Genomic DNA, 18,350 nt, shown 5'->3' with positions numbered 1-18,350 from the left:
CATATTTAATCCTTCTCTGACAGAGAATTACCACTGAGTGTTTTATATATGAGGGGGCAATATCTTTTGAAGATTTTCTGCTATCCTGTTGCTCCCAGGGAATGTTAGTTTGCTGTTGGAAGCAGTCAAGTGCAACCTCAAAATGAGGCACCGATATCAAGCGCCACTTCAACTGCAATTCAGTCGCGGACTCCAGGCCCTTGAAGTTATTCTCACAGAAAGCCCCGGCTACAAAGCTGATAACAGGGAGGCAATGTGGTCCAGGGGCAAAACTGTCTGTCCTGGAAGCATGCCACCGGAGGTGTGATATTGGCTTCTGTGTTGGTCAAACTATATGATTCTTCCTGGTAAATCAAAGTATCTTCCCATCCTGATCTTCCTTAGCTCTATCCTGTGCACACATTAGGAGTATTTAGTGCTTAAAATATGTGGACATATATTTACACACAATGTCTTTAACGTAATAATAGTAAATGTTCAATGGTTACAATGCGCTTCCTATAAACTATATGTGTATATATATATATATATATATATATATATATATATATATATATATATATATATATATATATGGATATATATATATATGCACTCCCTTGTGTTGAGGTCTCTGATTGGTAATCATGTTTGCCCAGGATCCCACAGTATGGTCAACTGGATAAGCTTATTCTGGATCCAAAGTGGACAGTGTAGCTGCTGTGCCACATGTCTTCTGGGTGTTACTGCAGTGAAGATAATTTAGAGTAATAACAATGAACTCCATCTCGTCAAGATGCGCCTCAAGACCATTCTGTCATAACCTGTCATTCCAAGAGCACCCGCTAGATCATTGATCCCCCGTTGAGGTCCCCCACAGATGCCCACACTGGTTTGATGGCTTTTACTATAATATCTTTATTTGCTTAAGTATTAGGCATTACAAAATATTCCAACAAATTAATATAATTTACTTCTGTACTTTGTCGACCTGCGACAAGTGTTACTCCATCCAGTTTTGGAATATAACCTCTTGGCCCTTGTAGCTCAAACTCGAAGTAACAATTGAATTCACAGTTAGTTCATGAAAAGGTTTAACTATGAGATCCTAATGCTGTGATTTGTACTGAGTCCCAGTAGTCTGAATATATTCCCGGGACCCTCACTTTGGTCGTCCTTATGTCTTCTTATTAATCCTATTAAGTCACTTTCTTTGATGCAGTCTTTTCCAACATTGAATGGAATTTGGCAAACGTGTATGCTGTGCTAGTTAGACCAGCGATTCTCACCCTTTTTAACCTGCTGCCAGAAAACAGAGAAAGAAACATGTTCATGAAATCTACAAATATGCACATTTTGTAATGATTTCTCAACGATGACTTATTCCTTTCTTCTTGCTTTAGTTTCCTCCTCAAGAGTGATCATGCTTGTCTTTCCTTTAGTTCCTGTTCCTTTCTCACAGGTCCTTGACTTGAATGTGTTCTGCTTCTTTCCTTGGACCAGTCAAAAAGAGCCCCACATTGGCCGCAGCATCATATTGTATGTCCAGATCCCATTGGCAGAGAGTCACCAATTTAGCGGTGTTCGCTCATTAAATCTTTGCAACGTTTAAACATTTACACAAGTGTTCTGCTTGAAAGCGCGAGATTCCCATTTTCATTCACAGGTGCACAGCCTGCAGCAGGAACTCGGGGCCTGGGTACCTTGTAAACACTCCATAAAATAACTTCTTCAGCTTCCATTAGCAAAAGAGTAAAGTTCTGGAACCCACTCAAGCAGCTTTGACCTCAGCAGCGTTGAAGACATGAGTTCTTAGAAACATGACTTGCACTAGTTGTGAGCCAACATCAGTGCTCGTTTCAGCTGTTCGTAAGTCACAAACATGACTATGTTCCAGGATCCCAGGCGCAGGAATGCCGGCATGAAGCTGAAAGGGAAGCCACAGAGATTGTAATCCAACAGCTCTTTCTATGTTTTTTACATTTGCAAAGAGAACTTTGTGTAGTGATACCCATCATATGAGCAAATCAACACAGTCTACCCCATTTATTTTTCTTATTGGTCATCGTAGTGCGCGGGCACCTACCCCTTGTAAAAAGCTGTGGTCCCTTCGCCCATCGCCATGGTGACTGCACAGTTCAGGGCATTTCTGTACTGCCCAAGGGGCGAGTTCATGTAGCGGGTCTTGACGACATCAACAGGGGACGCCACAACCGTGGCACAAAAACCTGCTCCAAAAGCAGCTACAAAATGGCAGGGCAGGTTATCTAGGAAAAGAAAAAGAAAAAGATCATAAGTAACACTATTCAGAGTGCCTCTGGCTGATCCTAAAATAGTATTGTGGTTCAGAGAACATGGAAACATTTTTTTAAACTGCACAAGCCTAGAGGAAAGATCTACATGTCTTTTAAAGTGCATGGGCACTTTTGGATAATATATTATAAGGGTGCATGTGATATTGTGGGTCAGTATTATTGATCTCAATTTTTTTTAAGTGCATGGACATTTTCATTTTATGTATTATATAGGGCATCTGATATAACTATAGGTCCATATTAATAATCGCGATATAGGGGGTCATTATGACTTCGGCGAACAGAAAAGCCCGTCTGCCGAAGTCCCGACGGGTAGGTTGCCAGCAGTGCAGCCCCCTCCCTGCCAGCTCCATTACAAGTTTTCTACTGGTCCGGCGGGAAACGGCCTACAGCATTGTCGCCAGCTCGTAATAGAGCCGGCGGCAATGCTGAAGTGCGTAGGGTGCCCCAGCACCCATCGCAAAGTTCACTGTCTGCAAAGTAGACAGTGAACTTTGCAACAGGGCTGGCCAGGCGGCCCCTGCTCTGCCCATGCCAAGAGCATGGGCAGTGTAGGTGGCCCCCTGCATCCTGTCTCTGCCAGCCATTTCATGGCGATACTACTGCTGGCAGAGAAAGCAGTCATAATTCCCAAGGCAGTCAGCACCTCCACACCATCCTGTAAGGGAAAACTGGTCGTGCTGGCAGTCCGACAGCAGTGCTACGACTGCGTTCGTAATGTGGCGGTCGGATCGCCACATTGACGGCGGTCCGACCGCCACCCTGCGGTCAGTAGACCGCCAGGGTCATAATAAGGCCCATAGTGTTATACAGCCAAGTTGCTGAAGTTTGGTCTGCGAGACCAGGGTTGTAATCTCAGCTTTCCCACTTGACAAAAATGTGTGACCCTTGGTGGAATACTCTATCTCACTGAGCCTCTGTTCCCAAATTTGACAAAAACTAAACTTCTTAGGAATATACTGAATGCATATGGTAAAAGCTCTATTTAAGTATTTCGGGCTATACAACACAGAGATACAATGGGGTTAAACCAGTGCAGTGAGACAAAGACTCTTTAAAGTAGCCCTTTGAGTATAAGGCCAGTTGTTGTCCCTGTAAAGTGATTGTAACAATTTGGGAAACAGTAATCGTGTTTTTCTTCTTTTCTCCAATGAGTCTTTACAGTGATAATTCGAGCTTTGCACTGTACGTTTAGTAGTAGACCTAATAATCCAAATAATGTGGTTCATTGGATCACATTTTCAGTGGTTTGTCATAAATTATATTTATATATGTGTCAAGTTTGGTAGATGAAAACTTTCAAGAAAACCAGTTAATTTGAAAAAGTTTCCAAATATTAAAATTCGTCTCAGTCAGCTTCCATGTGCTGATAGGTTCAGGCCCCTCTGAAGAGAGTTGCCAGGCTCCATACTCAGCCTTAATGCTAATAGGAGTTTACTACCTACTCAGTTGTACTGTGGCCAGGTTGGACTCACCTGTCATTAGGCAGTTCTTGAGTAGCGCTTCCTTAATCATGTCGTAGGTCACCAGTTCTGCACAGTTCACGATGGCATTGCGGGCGATGTTGGGCAACGTTCCTGTGTTGGAAAAAGAAATACCCGATTGTAGTGAGAGTGGAGGACCTCAGGTGCTACTCTTTTCACATTTTTTAAACTGGATTTTTTATTGGTATCAATGTGAAAGGGTAGGTGGGGGCTCAGGGAACCCTCCGCCAATGAGAACATAACCCTAATTTCCTCTTATCACGTATGATGAAGAGCAGGGCAATGGTAGAGACAGCTGATTGGTTGCTGGTGATGATGTGGGAGTCGCACCCCGGGCCTGCTTTCACCTTTCTTTCCCCACCCATTTTCTATTTATTATGGGACTCGTATATTTTTACATTAACACCTTGGTACAAACTGAGGGGGCATAGTGTGCAAAATAAGGATGGACTGGGATGTGGCCCAAGTAATTACTAATGGCTGAGATTAATTCAAGCATTCCATCCATCGCTTTTTTGTATACACTAACACCTAGAACCATGGGATGTGTCTGTTCTGGTTGATGGTATTTAGTGCATGAAACAGAACTCATTGGCCCATCTGCAACTTCAACGTGTGTGGGTTCTGAGTATCGATGGTCACAATATGGTGACCAGAATAGCGACACTCTGTGCACTTACCTCCTCTATATATTGGGTTTTGATATTTTGGCTAAGATGATATTGTGACCACTCATTATTACTGCTTCGATATTCCAGACTACAATCCATCAAAGTAGGGAAACATAAACCTGTACAGTTTGCAATATGATCTCAGCAGTCATTAGAACTGCAACTAATGTGACCCTAACGGTTCACGTAGGACATACTGCCCGTTCTCCTTTATTTTTTCGTACCTTTTCTGAGTGCAGAGGACACAAGTGGTCTAGGAATGGGACACTTTACAAATATGTTCTATTTTAAAAGCTTTGAGAACCTGTCCATTGTAATTGTTGGCAAACCACACGGTTCAGATGGGAGCAGAGTGTGGGATGGTAGTGTCTATGCGTGTGTCTCAGTAGGGTGGGAGAGGCGTACCAAGGGGAGGAACATAGGATGAGGGAATGTTTGCTTAACAGGAAACCCCCTATGTGAGCATGAGGGGAATGGTCCTAAGTTCAAGGTTTGGGCCATAAAAACAGCATTGGCTTGCACCTTGTTTTTTTTGCTCTTTTGGAAGAAAGATATAAAGTGATTGGAAAATGTCAATTTCACAGACGGTAAGTGCTTTGAGATGGAGACGAGTAATCTTATGTCAGATAGTGTGCCACATGCCTGTTCTCCGCTGTTTCTCCAGATACTTCTCTTGTGCATACCCCAAGTATCCTACCTTTCCAGAGTCCTCTGATGCCTTCCTCCTTGGCGATCGTCTTGTAGGCATCCACGGTCCCGTTGTATCTCCGGTTCCCATCAGTCAGCTTCACATGAGCCTGGAATCGCACTTTCACCACATCTGTTGGCTGGGCGAAGGTGACCGCCATGGCTCCAGTAGTGCTCCCTGCAAGGAGCCGGCTAGCCATGCTAGAATCTGAAAGAGAAAAGAATTCAGTGTTATTAGTCACCTAAGAGAGAGATGTTACAGCAAATTATTATCGCAAAGCACCTTAAGATGACACCAGCCAGCAGAGTGAAGCTTTGGAGGCAGGCGTGTTTCGAGAGTTAATGGTCTGGTTTGTACATATCCCAGGTTCTAATCCCCATTGCCTAACTCACCTGATTGTTCAATCTCTGGTAAGTTACTTTGCCCCATGCTGCCACATTTCCCATCACTGAAAATTTATAGTGCAAAGATACAGGGATTCCCTGCATCGGTTGCTTGAATTATCTGGAAATTTAATTTAAAGCAAATCTCAAGATTGTTGAATATAGCCAAAAAACTAAGAAAGGGCTATCAACACTATTTGACACTGAACAAAGTTGGCAATCAGATGCAAACATGAAAGTGATAAACTATCCTAAATGCTGGCCCTTAACGTTCTTCAGCTCCTGGAGTGCCCCAGAGATTCTTCTAAACTATGGATACTCAAAGTATGGCCCGGGGCCCACATGCGGCCCCCCCTGACCTTTATATGCGGCCCCCTGGGCAACAGGAGTACAGGGCTGCTGTTCACTGGATTCAGCTCTAAAAATAAAAGATCTTAAATATTTCATGGTTAACTGATGGAAAGGAAGTAAGTAATCAGAGAGTCCTGAGCTTCACTTGAGAAACAGGTTCATTTTTAAAGACATCTTGCAGAAAAAGTGTAAAAATATAACAGTTGCTTCAAAATTCAAAAAGTGTATTAAGTTAACATGATGAACCGTTCAACCTAAGTATAAGTTATTATATCATTGCAATGAGAAGTATTAATTTACAAATGATAGTTTTCAAACATGAATTCAGAAACATTAATTCTTACCCTACCCTCCCAAATATGCCAATAGTGTATTAAAGAGACAAGTCAGGTGTTTTGTGCACGTTTTGAGTGACCTGGTCTCCTACTGTACATGGACAATATCAAAGTTTTTAAATCAAAAACAGGAGCATATTTTTACAGTGTAGATGCTGAAATGTTGCTGTCCTCATATGTGATAATGACAAAAAGGAGGGAAAGTGAAAGTAAGCAATTGTCTAGGATCACACAATTTGGAAAAGTGGAGAAGAAGAGATTAATCTCAGGTTTCCTAGTTTCATATTGCTCAAATTAGTCACTAGGCGTATATCCTTCACTTCGCCTACCCATATCTAGCAGCCAAATCCCCCTAATTCCCTCGCTCGGTTGCCATTCCTCTGGCATCGATGCGGCCCTCGGGCACATCACAGACCAAACTTTTTGGCCCCTGTGAAAATGTTTGTGAGTACCCATGTTCTAAACACTTCCATGTTAACATAAACTCTTTCAGGTTTCACCATGTGACCTTTCTATTTATGAACACTGTCTACAAAAAGGTGTGCTTCGGATTTCATCCAGTTTGCACGTGGCGTCTTTTAGAGGTTCAAATACAACAGTGCCATTCAAACTATATGATAAGGTTGATTTTCTAGGAATTGCCAACAGGTTGAATGCAACCTTGAGTTTGAGAGTAGTGCTGTTGCTCAGTCTTCAGAACTGCTTAACAAATGACAACCGAGTCGCCATTGTTGTACAGCACACTGCTTGCCACCCAGTTCTCAAACACAGCACTCTAAATTGAACCCAATGGTGCCCCTTTTCCACGCTGTATGTTGCTGGCATGATGTTCCCGGCGGTTGTACCTGCTACTGAAAGAAAATAGCGGAGACATGGGCAGAAGGTGACTGTCTCGAGAGTCTGTATTTTTCCAGTGCCCACATCTTTGGGTGGCATGTGACTTTTATTCTTTATCTTTTGCTCTTATAGGAGAAGCCTACTTAGCTAAGTGCAAGGATAGGCGCAGACCTGGGGCATGATGCCAGCAGGTCTTGTGCAAGTGCTGTAAACATCAGGTGGGCAGCGTGCTGCTGAAGAGGCAGTGTTTTAAACAGTTTGTTGATCTGGGGGCACTTTAAAAACATACTGCTCAATAGTGCTCAGACAACAGTTTGTACAATTTATCTCGGATCATGGTGTACCCAACGAAAACCATGAAGCGTAACGGTGTACCTAACCAAGAGTCTATGAAACATCACATTCTACCTAACCAAGAGTTTCTGAACCTCAACAATGAATGTAACCAACAGTTTATGAAACATAGCTCTCTACCTAACCAAGCGTTTATGAACCATAACACTGTACCTAAGCAACAGTTTATGAACCACAACACTATACCTAGTCAAGAGTTAATGAACTATATCACTGTACTTAACCAAAATATTGTGAAGCCTAACACTGTACCCAACCAACAGTTTTATGAACCCTACACTGTACCTAACCAACAGTTTATAAACAACAACACTGTACCTGGTCAAAAGTTAATGAACCATAACATGGTACTTAAGGAGACTGTGAACCCTAACACTGTACCCAACCAAGAGTTTATGAACCATAACACTGAACCTAACCAACCGTTTACGAATCACAACACTGTTACTAATCGAGAGTTAACGAACCATATCACTGTACTTAACCAAGATATTGTGAACCCTAACAGTGTAGCCAACCAATAGTTTATGAACCATACACTGTACCTAATCAACAGTTTATGAACCATAACACCGTATCTAACCACAGTTTATGAACCATAACACTGTTCCTAATCAAGAGTTAATGAACTATAACACTGTACCTAACCAACAGTTTATGAACCACAACACTGTACCTGGCCAAGAGTTAATAAACCATATCATTGTACTTAACCAAGATCTTGTGAACCCTAACACTGTACCCAACCAACAGTTTCATGAACCAATCACTGTACCTAGCCAACATTTTATGAACCCTAACACTGTACCCAACCAATAGTTTATGAACCATAACGCTGTATAAACCAAATGCTTATCCCATTGTGAAAAGTTACACTACTCACTTAAAAACATCAGTGCTGTCACAGAGATATGCGCAAACTGCTACACAATGATATTCAGTCAATGGAAATTATATTCTGAAAGCTGTGTGTCTACATTAAAGATATATCATGTCTCCCTCCCCTTTAGTGGTACTGCCTCCTGACCTGGGCCCCAGGCACCATGGGGTCTATAAATCACGTATAATGCTTTGGGGGTCTGGACATGCACGCTTTCCAGTTTTGCGCAGCCTCAACCCCGTCTCCACTAACCCACTGTGATACCTTAGCCTCAGATCCCTTCTTTAGTTTTATTAGAAAGCACCCAGATGCTAAGATAAGGTTCCAAGTTGGGCAGATCCAACTCTTTTATTTTCAATATATATTCTCCTTAAACATGTTTTGTTTGATAGTAGCACTGTGACTTATCACTTCTCGCCATTTTGAGGTTGTGGCCTAGGCCCCAGTGGATGCCTTAATATGATTCGGGTGCAGCAGATTCCTGCAGGTGCCCTTCTCCGTGAGCGCCAGCTCTGCTGGACAGCTCCTGCCTTCTCTGTGCAGGGTTAGCTGAGCATTCCTCTTGATGCTGACTGTAGCACCTGGAGAGAGATGTAGTTTGGTCTCGAAAACTGGGTTCTATGTATTCAAGCACTGAAGAAATGGGGACAGATTTATCATAAGATTGGGCCGTCCTCGAGTCAGATTTACAAAGCCATGCAGGGCCACCTTGCGTGGCCCTGCGTTGCTTCGAAAATCAAGTTGCTGCCTTGTGTTACACTGCATTGGGAAGGTGTTACATAGGTGGAGAGTTAGTGTTCCCACACATCCACCCATGTATTTTGATTCATTCCCAGATTTATAAATACATGTAATGTGTCTTAAAATGCTACACCTTCCCAATAGAGGAGCATTAAGGAGAAATGTCTTCATGTTTTTCCCTCTTTCTAAGTGTCCCGCAGAACACTTAGAAAGAGAAGACGCCTCTAAGGATTGTTTTTGTGCAGGAAGGTGTACCTTGCTGCAACAAAAACAATCCTGCCTGCAACATAGACACCATGATGCAAGGGTGCTGGTGTTGGTGCTAGGCTGCACTGACTATGCCAGTGCAGAGAGCAGGACTGCGCTATTTGTTAATAACTACGCCTCATTCCGGCTCTTTCTATTTGATGCAGCGCAGTGCATTGTGATGCGTCGAATGATGATAGATCTGGTTCTAGGTCTAATTGAGACTAACCTAATGATTCTAAAGATTTAAAAAAAGGATGCTGTACATCCGCTTCCGAATCACAGTGGCACAGTCTGCTTCAGGCACTCTTTAGAAGAGTGACACAGTGTCGGCCGCTTTCGGCAAGAACCCGGCGCTCTGATCTGGGACCACATTGGTTGCTCTCACTTGAGTCTGTCTGGGTGGATGGACCCTCAGCTCCGAAGACAGCAGCTTCTGCTTGTTCTGGCAGTCCACACCTCCTGCAGGGTTGGTATCTCCTTCCCTTATCTTCTCAGTCAGGTCAGCCTCCTGGAGTTTCAAGATAGAGAGACAGCTCTTGCTTCCAGGTCAGACTGCAGGTGAGGACTCCTCACCTCTAGGAAGCGGCCCGTCAGACAGACACCAGCTCTGATTGCACAGTGGTGCTCTGGGTACTCTACAGATCACCTGCTTCCTTGGTCAAAGAGAAACTGGAAGAACAAGTGTGCGAGCAGCTCACACTTTCATCCAGATAAAGCAGTCAGGGATGTGGACTCCGCACACTGAGAAGCGGTTTGGATTGCTTCTTCTCTCTTGTCCTTTCTAGGCTGTCTTTTTGTAAAGACATGCTCCTCACATAGGGTTGTCCTCAGTTTGCAGCACCCACCACAGAATCACAAAGAAATGCAAGATTTCTGCACCTGGCTATCAAGATCCTAATGAACCCACAATCAGGAAAAGAGACACAAGGCTGGCCTCTCCTAAAGGACCCTTCGCACTCTGCAGCCTTGGTATTAGGCACACCGATTTTTAATTGCTTCTCTGAAGTAGGCCTCTGGGCACTAGCACTCATTTGTTAACAAGTTCAGCACAGTACACCGTGCAAGGGACATTCCTGTCCCAACAGTGGCCCTTTTGCAATGGAAGACTACTGCGCCATCATGCTTTAACCATAGACCTACTGAAATGGGCTAGTGGTTGACCACTGCAACATCTGTCACTGGTGTATTGCCTCAACAGTGGCTCCAGTGAGATTGACCTGTGGGCAACTTCCACAAGATGTCAGTCACCCTGCTGAGTTGGATGGCCACCACAGCATCTGCCACCTTTCTCATGCCTCAATGACGACTCTTGAGGTGACACTTTTGAGATGGATAAGTGAATAACGACTGCAGCATCAAACACATTTATCTTGCCTTGGTGGTAACCCCTTTGACATAGAACAGTGGATCTGTCTCCTATATCGTGCCTTAATGTTGGCACTATTGGGATGTATTACCGTATTTTAATTCTGTCAATTAACCTATGGTTCAATATGGAGGTTTGAAAACATTTTCAATTCCCGGAAGGCTTTGAAACGTAAAAAAGGAAGATCTAGGGCTTCACACTTACGTTCAGACCCTCTTGAGTAGAAGTGCTTGACCGTGTCGTACAGTCCAATGCGGACGGAAGCAAAGCTCATTTGTCGCTGCAGCCCGGCCACCAGTCCATTGTAGAGGCTTGCCGCGCCCTCGGTCTTCACCATGGTTGTGATGGTGCCGAAGACCCCTTTGTACTGGACAATCTTCACATTTGTTGCACATTTTCCTTCCCCTTGGATCTGAAATAAAGTGAAGGTCAACTAATCATTCGGAAATAAAATTCAGTATAACCAGGGTTTATAAAATATCGTGCTATGTTAGTTTATACCCTATAGTTGCATCTGTATTTACGCAGTGAGTATTAGACCAGTTTGCGCACCAACCTCTTATGACCCAAAATGTCACACGTCAGACACTATCCCTAATCCGTTTGCTGGAAGAAGAAATTACAAAATACTTCAGCGGCCAAATTGCTTTTTCACTCTGCTTTGTAAATTGGGTACATTGTCCAATGGGTAGTTGGTGTTTTGCCTGTATAAGTATTGCCGAATCTGCAAACGGCACTAATGTTACAGAGAGAAGCATGTAGCGAATGGTGCTAATATACTACAGTATAATTTACAGAAAAAACTAACGTTGTCCTAGCAACAGCAGTATCCAGATATCCCAAAATATGGAGTGATGCCAAGAACTATGGTGTTGGCTTTCTAGGGTTCTTTGGTCTTTCAGTTAGCTGCTGTAATATCAATAGCGAAGGATTAGTTTCCACTATCCCACTCAGGTCAGGACCGGTTGTCGCTTTTCTGTGGAGTGGGTGCTCCGGACTGATGCCAACTTACTGGACAACCTAGTGGCACCATTCTGCCCTGCGCAGCTCATCGGACCGCAAGGTGGGGTGCTGAGAGGCTGAGAACTTGGAGACCTGTGGGTGTAACACCAGCCCTGACCCTATACATTTGCCAAAAAGTTTTGGAAGCCTATAGTTTGTCTTACACACTTTCTCTTACCTCATACCTGTGATAAGGTTTGAGTCACAACTTCCACCCCTAATAAGGCAGGGCCCCACAAGCAGATTTGTGGAAAAAAGATCCAATCTCATTGCACCCCTTGCGCTCGGGTTGCGCATGGGTTGCCCTCTGGCTGCTCTCTATGGGGCATCAAAGTTCATAGATACTTGGCTCTAATAGAAGGGCACGTTGGGAGGATGGTCTAGTGTTTCAGCATGCCAGGGTACCGACGTGCCAATCTGTGATAAATTGAGGGATGCATACAGAATGTGTACCTATTAAACTCCTTGGTACAAGAAGACGCTTCAATCACCTGTTAGCTATGATGTGGTTTGTATGCCCTCATGATCAACATGAATAGTGCCCAGGTAACTTACCTGCAGCCGGACTTTTGCAGTGTCCAGTGGAAAGGTGAAGAGGTCGGCCACGCAGGCCGCTGTCCCTGCTCCAGCAAATTTGACAGCAGCTGTTGGAGGGACATCTGTGGGCTTCAGTCCAACCATCTTCTCGCGTTTGTTGGAATGAGTCGCGGTGCAACTGGAGTCGGGTTCGAGAGGTGTCGGATAGGTCACGAGTGCTCTTACTGGAAGCACATATACACCTGCAACTAAACCAAGGGATTGGCATTATTCTCTTGGCTGAGCCGAATACCTTGTGGTATAAGATCTGCGTCATGTACCGCCAGCCCACAGTGTCATATCACTTTCTTCCAGCCTCCTCCCTAATGCCCAAACCTACTGATATTGATTGCATTATGCTACTTCTTTATCACATGAAATAATAGGTGGTGCATGTGTGTCTTTCTGTGTGAATGTGGATGTACACACATTTGATCTTATGCCATGATTCCTGTGTGACATATAAAATGTCAAACCCTCAAGTACATTATAAATGTCTGTCTGTTTCTATTCATCTGTGCATCCATTCATTCACTAACTACAATGAGCATTGTAGCACCTACATTCAACTAAGAGTTGGAGTTTTGACTCAGTGTTTGCCCATATTACACAAAATATGGCCAACAGATATATCTTTATTAATTAGCAGACAATGTAGAGGAGGACAGCTTAGGCCATCCAGATGTGACTCACCTTTGACACATAGCACACACATTGTTTTCGCATACATCATTTTTTTAATTACAGAGTATGTTGTCAAACACAATTATTACACACATTATCAACAAGTAAAGTATGTTATTCTTTGCTTCAACCCCCATGGGGGTTTTGTGTATTGCTTCCTCTCCAAATCCTCAGAAAGCTAAACTGTCTTGTCCTTCCCATATGGATTTGTTTAACCTTTTTGTTGTCCTAAACCCCGTCACATAAGCACACACAAGTAATCGGATGTGTTCAAGGTTAAAGGCCATACAAGTCAGTCATCTTGTTCAGTGACAAGTGAAATGAACTTGAGAAAGTCTCTTGAACTGGCAGTATTTTAAGGTAGACTTTGTTGGCCACAGGAAAAAATATGGTAGAATGTTTGTATTAGAGCTGTGGACCTAACATACGCTAGTATTTGTGTGTTTAATACACATGGGGTTCAGCAATCCGTATATCAAAAACAGTCTTTCATTCTTTTATCATCAGCAGCTTGTGATGCACCCAGTTGTCTATTATAAAGAAATAAGTCAGAACTCAACTGTGACCTTATTACAGTTGAATTTTGATGTCACAACCTGCCAGAGCGAGTAGTCAGGGAAAGACAGGTCAGATCACAGAGCATAATTAAAGTAGCTGTTTAACAAACAAAACTGTTACTTTTCTTTCTTCTGCTCTGTTTTTCAAGCTGTACAGTGACAAGCAAAACAGAGATATCTATGGCAGAGCGTTTTTTTGTACTCCTTAGATAATTATAGAAAAGTTAGAACATGTTTGCATGTTTACAGTGCCTTTTAAAAAAAAAGTGACTTGTATTTATCTGATTCTAATATGTGTCTGCAACACATATCTAACAACGTATTTGATGTGTTTAATTTTGCACTAGAGATCCTATTTTTATTCTTGACGTTTGCAAACATGATCTCTCTTTCATATGAAATAGCTATGCATCAAGGATTCAAGTGCTTTGTGGGAAACGTGATGGTGTGACCATATATTATAAGGAATAAAGTAACCCTGCTGCTCCATTTCTAGGTTCTTGCATTAAAAATCAGAAGTGTGCCTAATTCTATGTTTTCAGTGTAAAAAGCTATACCTTAAAGTGGTCCTCCACTGATGATGTCACAAAACATCTCAAAATATCAGCTGACGTTGTCAAACAGCGCAACATTCTAGAATGCTTGTTGTTGGTGGTTGTTGGAGATGCAGAACTGGGCAAAGAGAACTGTTTTTTCTCAACAGTGAAAGGAACCCTTTAACCAAAAACCCACATTCACCCATTGCCAAATTTTCGGCTGTTATTACACTTTCTCAGAATTATTCATAAACAGTAACAAAGGAGCAGACCGAAGAGTGGGGATGGGGACACCGGCCCTGGCTCTGACATTTAGGAACACTTCGGTTTCCCCTCCCTTGATTTGAAAGGTAACACTATTGTCACAATTACCTGGTTTGGCGAATAATCAAAACGTTTTGTCTCTTTCCATAAAAAACTGGCTCACAATTCTTTGTTCGCAGATTTCCATGAAATGTGAATTAACCGGGCTGCTCTTCAACATAATAGAGATCTGAAATGCCAGAACATAAATTGTTATTATCTTACAAAGTCAGTGTGCACGGTACTTAGGTTGTGGTGCAGAAGGTGTAGAGCCGGAGGGCAGGTCGCGAGTTTGTGTTCTTGCCTGTATCAGGTATATTTGTCACAAAGAGGCCAGAAATGGCAGAGAGGGTGTGCCATAATGAGAGATAGTTTGTTGAATTTGATACAAGATCACATGTTCTGTAATCCCAGCAGTTATGGTTGCCACCTGGCCAGTATTTTACCAGCAAGGATAATTTTTTTATGCCTAGAAATTTTGAAAATGGGTGTATTTTTGTCCCTATTGACCCATAAGGTTAAAACATTAACTGAAAGACGGAACGACTTCTGGAGTATTTGGTGATGTGGTTTCATAGAATGTGTACCAGGACTCGGAGGGAGTCAGAGCACTCTTCATCAACTGAGGGCTATCACAAAGTTTATACTTAAAGGGATATGTAATATAAACTACGATATATTTAGGTCAAATATGTAGTTATTATAATAACACCTGTAAACAAACATTGAAAAGCATACAGCTGAAAATAGACAAATGCACTGACAACATCATTTGCTGGTGAGAATCTGTAAATTATGGGGTGGGGGGGCTATTTTATTCTATCCTATATATGAAGTGCTTACACCAATTGATGGGTCTTGTATGAAGATATCTTTCAGTTTCTGCTGCTTGCTTAATATCAGCAATGAGTCGTGGAAGGGGCAACGATGAAGGTGGGGTGGCACGATTATCTGGGTGGTTGCTGCTACATCAGTTCAATGCCCACAAAGATGTCTGTGCTCAGTACAGTCCGCTGGGCACCAGGGCATCCTGCCAGGGCTGATGGAAAGCCAGGCATCCCTGGAACAAGTCAGAACACGGTAATGCAATCTCATTACCCAGGAGATGCCAGGCCTTCTCGGTATTCACAGCACGAGGTGCACCGAAATATAGCCCTGAACTCATGGGGACCCTCACCTTTGGTCTACTTCAGCAGGGGTGCTGTTCTGACCGGCCACACTCCCTTTTACAGAAATGCCATTTCTGTAACAGAGATGCTGACACGCTTGTGGCCTGGCCAAAGGTTTCAAAGCAAGTCCAACAGTCGAGTAGACCAGCTCTCCTTCAGAGCCATCCTTTAAAAATAACTTTATAGTACCTACAACATATGTGTGCTCTTGTGTGCAGCGCTGATATTTAAAAAAATGAATTTATTATTAAATATTTGTGAAGCAAAGATAGATATCCAAACGCTGAACAACAGAAGACAAACCTCATAAAAACATAAAATCATTTTTGTTTAATTAAGCCTGATAACAAGAAACCACTGTCTAAGTGCACGCTGTAACTTAGCCACATGTGCAAGATTATATGCTATTTCTAAAGGGCAGGAATTTAGTAGTACAGTTTTTAAAATAAAACTCACAACAACGATTTTTGAGATTTACCAAAATCGCAAAAACTGCACACTTAAATGTGAGATAATAGAGCATTTCAATGTTCACACAACTCTGAATGGCACAGCTTTCGCTTGTGTGAATACTCGAATTTATTGTGAGAGTTAAGGTGTGAATTAACCAGAAGTTCTTCTGTTTTACAATTTTCCAAGGGTAAAAATCCATGCAGGTGCCCCCTCCATTATACAAAGCAGCGTGTATGTGTGACAATGTTCAGGATTACACCACCCTTTTTGGCACTAAGTGTAGTTGTGCACGTTGGAAAGGTTTGTGAACAGCCCCAATTTCTTAATGGCTAACCCAGAACTTGCCGTTTCTGTGCACAAATGGCACTTTATGTGCAGCTAGGTTCAACTAGGTACCCACAAGCTTTGTGGATTTGTGTCCACGTTAGACTGAGGCACTCTCTCTAGCCTTGGCTTTCAGGACCACGTAGATCTCTGCTTCCCCATCAGTGTTGATGGGTACCTGGGAGCCAGCGCCCAGAAACAAGCACTAGCAATGAAGATTGTTTGTGCAACAAATTACAGAAAATGTGCGAATCTACCTTTTTTACAAGCCTTCTATGTCTAACTGTGCGACTGGGGTAGTTCAGAATATCCAGCATTTGATACAGCACAGAACTGCTTCAGGGAGCAGAGAAGCGCTTTACCTAACTCACGCAGTTGCTTTTCTGTATCGAAATACATATATAAGTTAAATATTGAACAGCTGGTTTGTGATGCTCGGAATATTACATAGGCACACTACGGTGGCATAAAAACCACACAAGTGACACCATGCGCTGTTGTTACAAATGAAGACACATTAACTAGTCAATCTAATTATTTGCATCATAACATATCAATGAAAATGCGGTTTTAATATAGCGCCCCGTACCGCAGTCCCGCCGTTTCTAAGCGCTGCAAACCACGTATGTGGTATCACAGATTCAGTGCTGCTTACCCCTGCCTGTCGGTGCCGCGTGGAGGAGGCGCTCCTCTGGTGGTAAAGAGCCCGCTGGGCAGTGGTAGGGACAGTGCAGCCGCCTCAGGCCTTTAAACGCTTGCGCTCGGAGCACCGCTCTGTGTTGACAAAGAATCTTGGGCCTCGGAATATATACCCCTGCCAGGGGGAAACCTTATCCCCCCCAGACGAGGGCTGTGACGCCCAGAGGGGCGACCACACGCATCTGATGTCACCAGGTCCCGGGAACAAACAGCCCCGGCCCCCTTCTGCAGGCACTGGTGAAAATAGATCACTCACTCGGTGGGTCAGGGTGGGGTGCAGGTGGAGTCCGCTGGAAGAATGTGGCAGTGAATGCTGAGAAGCCCGGTCTTCGAGGCGCTGCTGCTGGGAAGTGGGGTTTCCCCGCGAGGGCGGTACGGACCGGAAAGATGCGAGGACCTGGTAGGGCCAAGGAAGGTGATGAAATGGTAACCGGGTGGTATCACCACTGGCTTCTTCCTCGAGGCGAGCTCAGCTCATCCTAGCCCCAACGCCGCCACCCTTGCGCCATGGTGCAAGGGCTCCTGCCGTAGAGAGGTGATTGTTTTGTGCAGGAAGGGACAATCCTTTGAGGCATTTTCCCCTTTGTAAAGGTGCTGCAGGGGGGTAACAAAGGCCTTCACAGCCCACGGTGTGAAAGGTGCCCCAAGCTTCAGGGGGCCCCCTCAGCACAGCACCTGGCCTGAGTGAGTCCGGAGAGGGGCCCCCTTCATGTTCTGTGCAGGGGGGCCCTTCCAGTTACGTTACGCCACTGGTGTGTTGTACAATGTAGCACACTTAGGCCCATATTTATACTTTTTTAGCGACGCAAAATCGGCGCAAACTTACAAAATCAATTACAATTACAATTGTATTTTTTAAGTTTGCACCGATTTTGCGTCAAAAAGTGGCGCAAATGCGGCACTAAAAAAGTATAAATATGGGCCTTAGAAAGACCATTAACGAGGAGAAGTGAAGATATTTCTCCTGGTTGCGCCTCCGTAGGGAAGGTGTACAATTCTGCGCATTCCCAGGTCTACCAGGAGTGTTTCAGAACTCATGGGTGGATGCAGGGGAACACCTGCGCTGCACCCCCACGTAACGGCTTTCCGGCACAGTGTAAAGCAAGGCAGCGACTTGCGCTGCTTTGCGTTACACCAGACTTAAGAAGCCACTGAGGGCCACGATGGGTGCCTCTGCGTGGCATTGTAAATATCTTTCTAGGGTTTGCGCTGCCATGCGTGGCACAAGGGTGACACACAACGTTGCTAAATTTTGGCCCATGTTTGGATGCCCGAGGTTAAATCCACCTTAACTGTTTCATGAGACTTAACGATTGCCAGTTTTACCCATCTAGAAAGTGTAGCTTTTGTGTGACAAAGACCTCTACCTGACACCTCACAGGTGATAAACAGGAAATCAGCTTTACGGAAGAAA

At 43.7% G+C, this 18,350-nt stretch overlaps 1 protein-coding gene across 1 annotated transcript; it reads right to left on the bottom strand.

Annotated features, from left to right (window-relative positions):
* Positions 1 to 883: 883 nt before the first annotated feature.
* LOC138249758 (dicarboxylate carrier UCP2-like) lies at positions 884 to 17,001 on the bottom strand. Its single transcript, XM_069203826.1, has 8 exons — positions 16,893 to 17,001; positions 14,361 to 14,481; positions 12,191 to 12,420; positions 10,838 to 11,045; positions 5,147 to 5,344; positions 3,770 to 3,871; positions 2,066 to 2,246; positions 884 to 1,906 (listed from the first exon to the last, which is right to left on the bottom strand). The coding sequence occupies exons 3-8, from the start codon at positions 12,314 to 12,316 to the stop codon at positions 1,810 to 1,812; spliced, it is 912 nt and encodes a 303-aa protein (XP_069059927.1). The 5' UTR covers positions 12,317 to 12,420; positions 14,361 to 14,481; positions 16,893 to 17,001; the 3' UTR covers positions 884 to 1,809.
* Positions 17,002 to 18,350: the final 1,349 nt, after the last annotated feature.

Source organism: Pleurodeles waltl, chromosome 8 (assembly GCF_031143425.1).
Source record: "Pleurodeles waltl isolate 20211129_DDA chromosome 8, aPleWal1.hap1.20221129, whole genome shotgun sequence".
Classification (NCBI taxonomy): domain Eukaryota; kingdom Metazoa; phylum Chordata; class Amphibia; order Caudata; family Salamandridae; genus Pleurodeles; species Pleurodeles waltl.
This window is presented reverse-complemented; position numbering and strand designations above follow the sequence as displayed.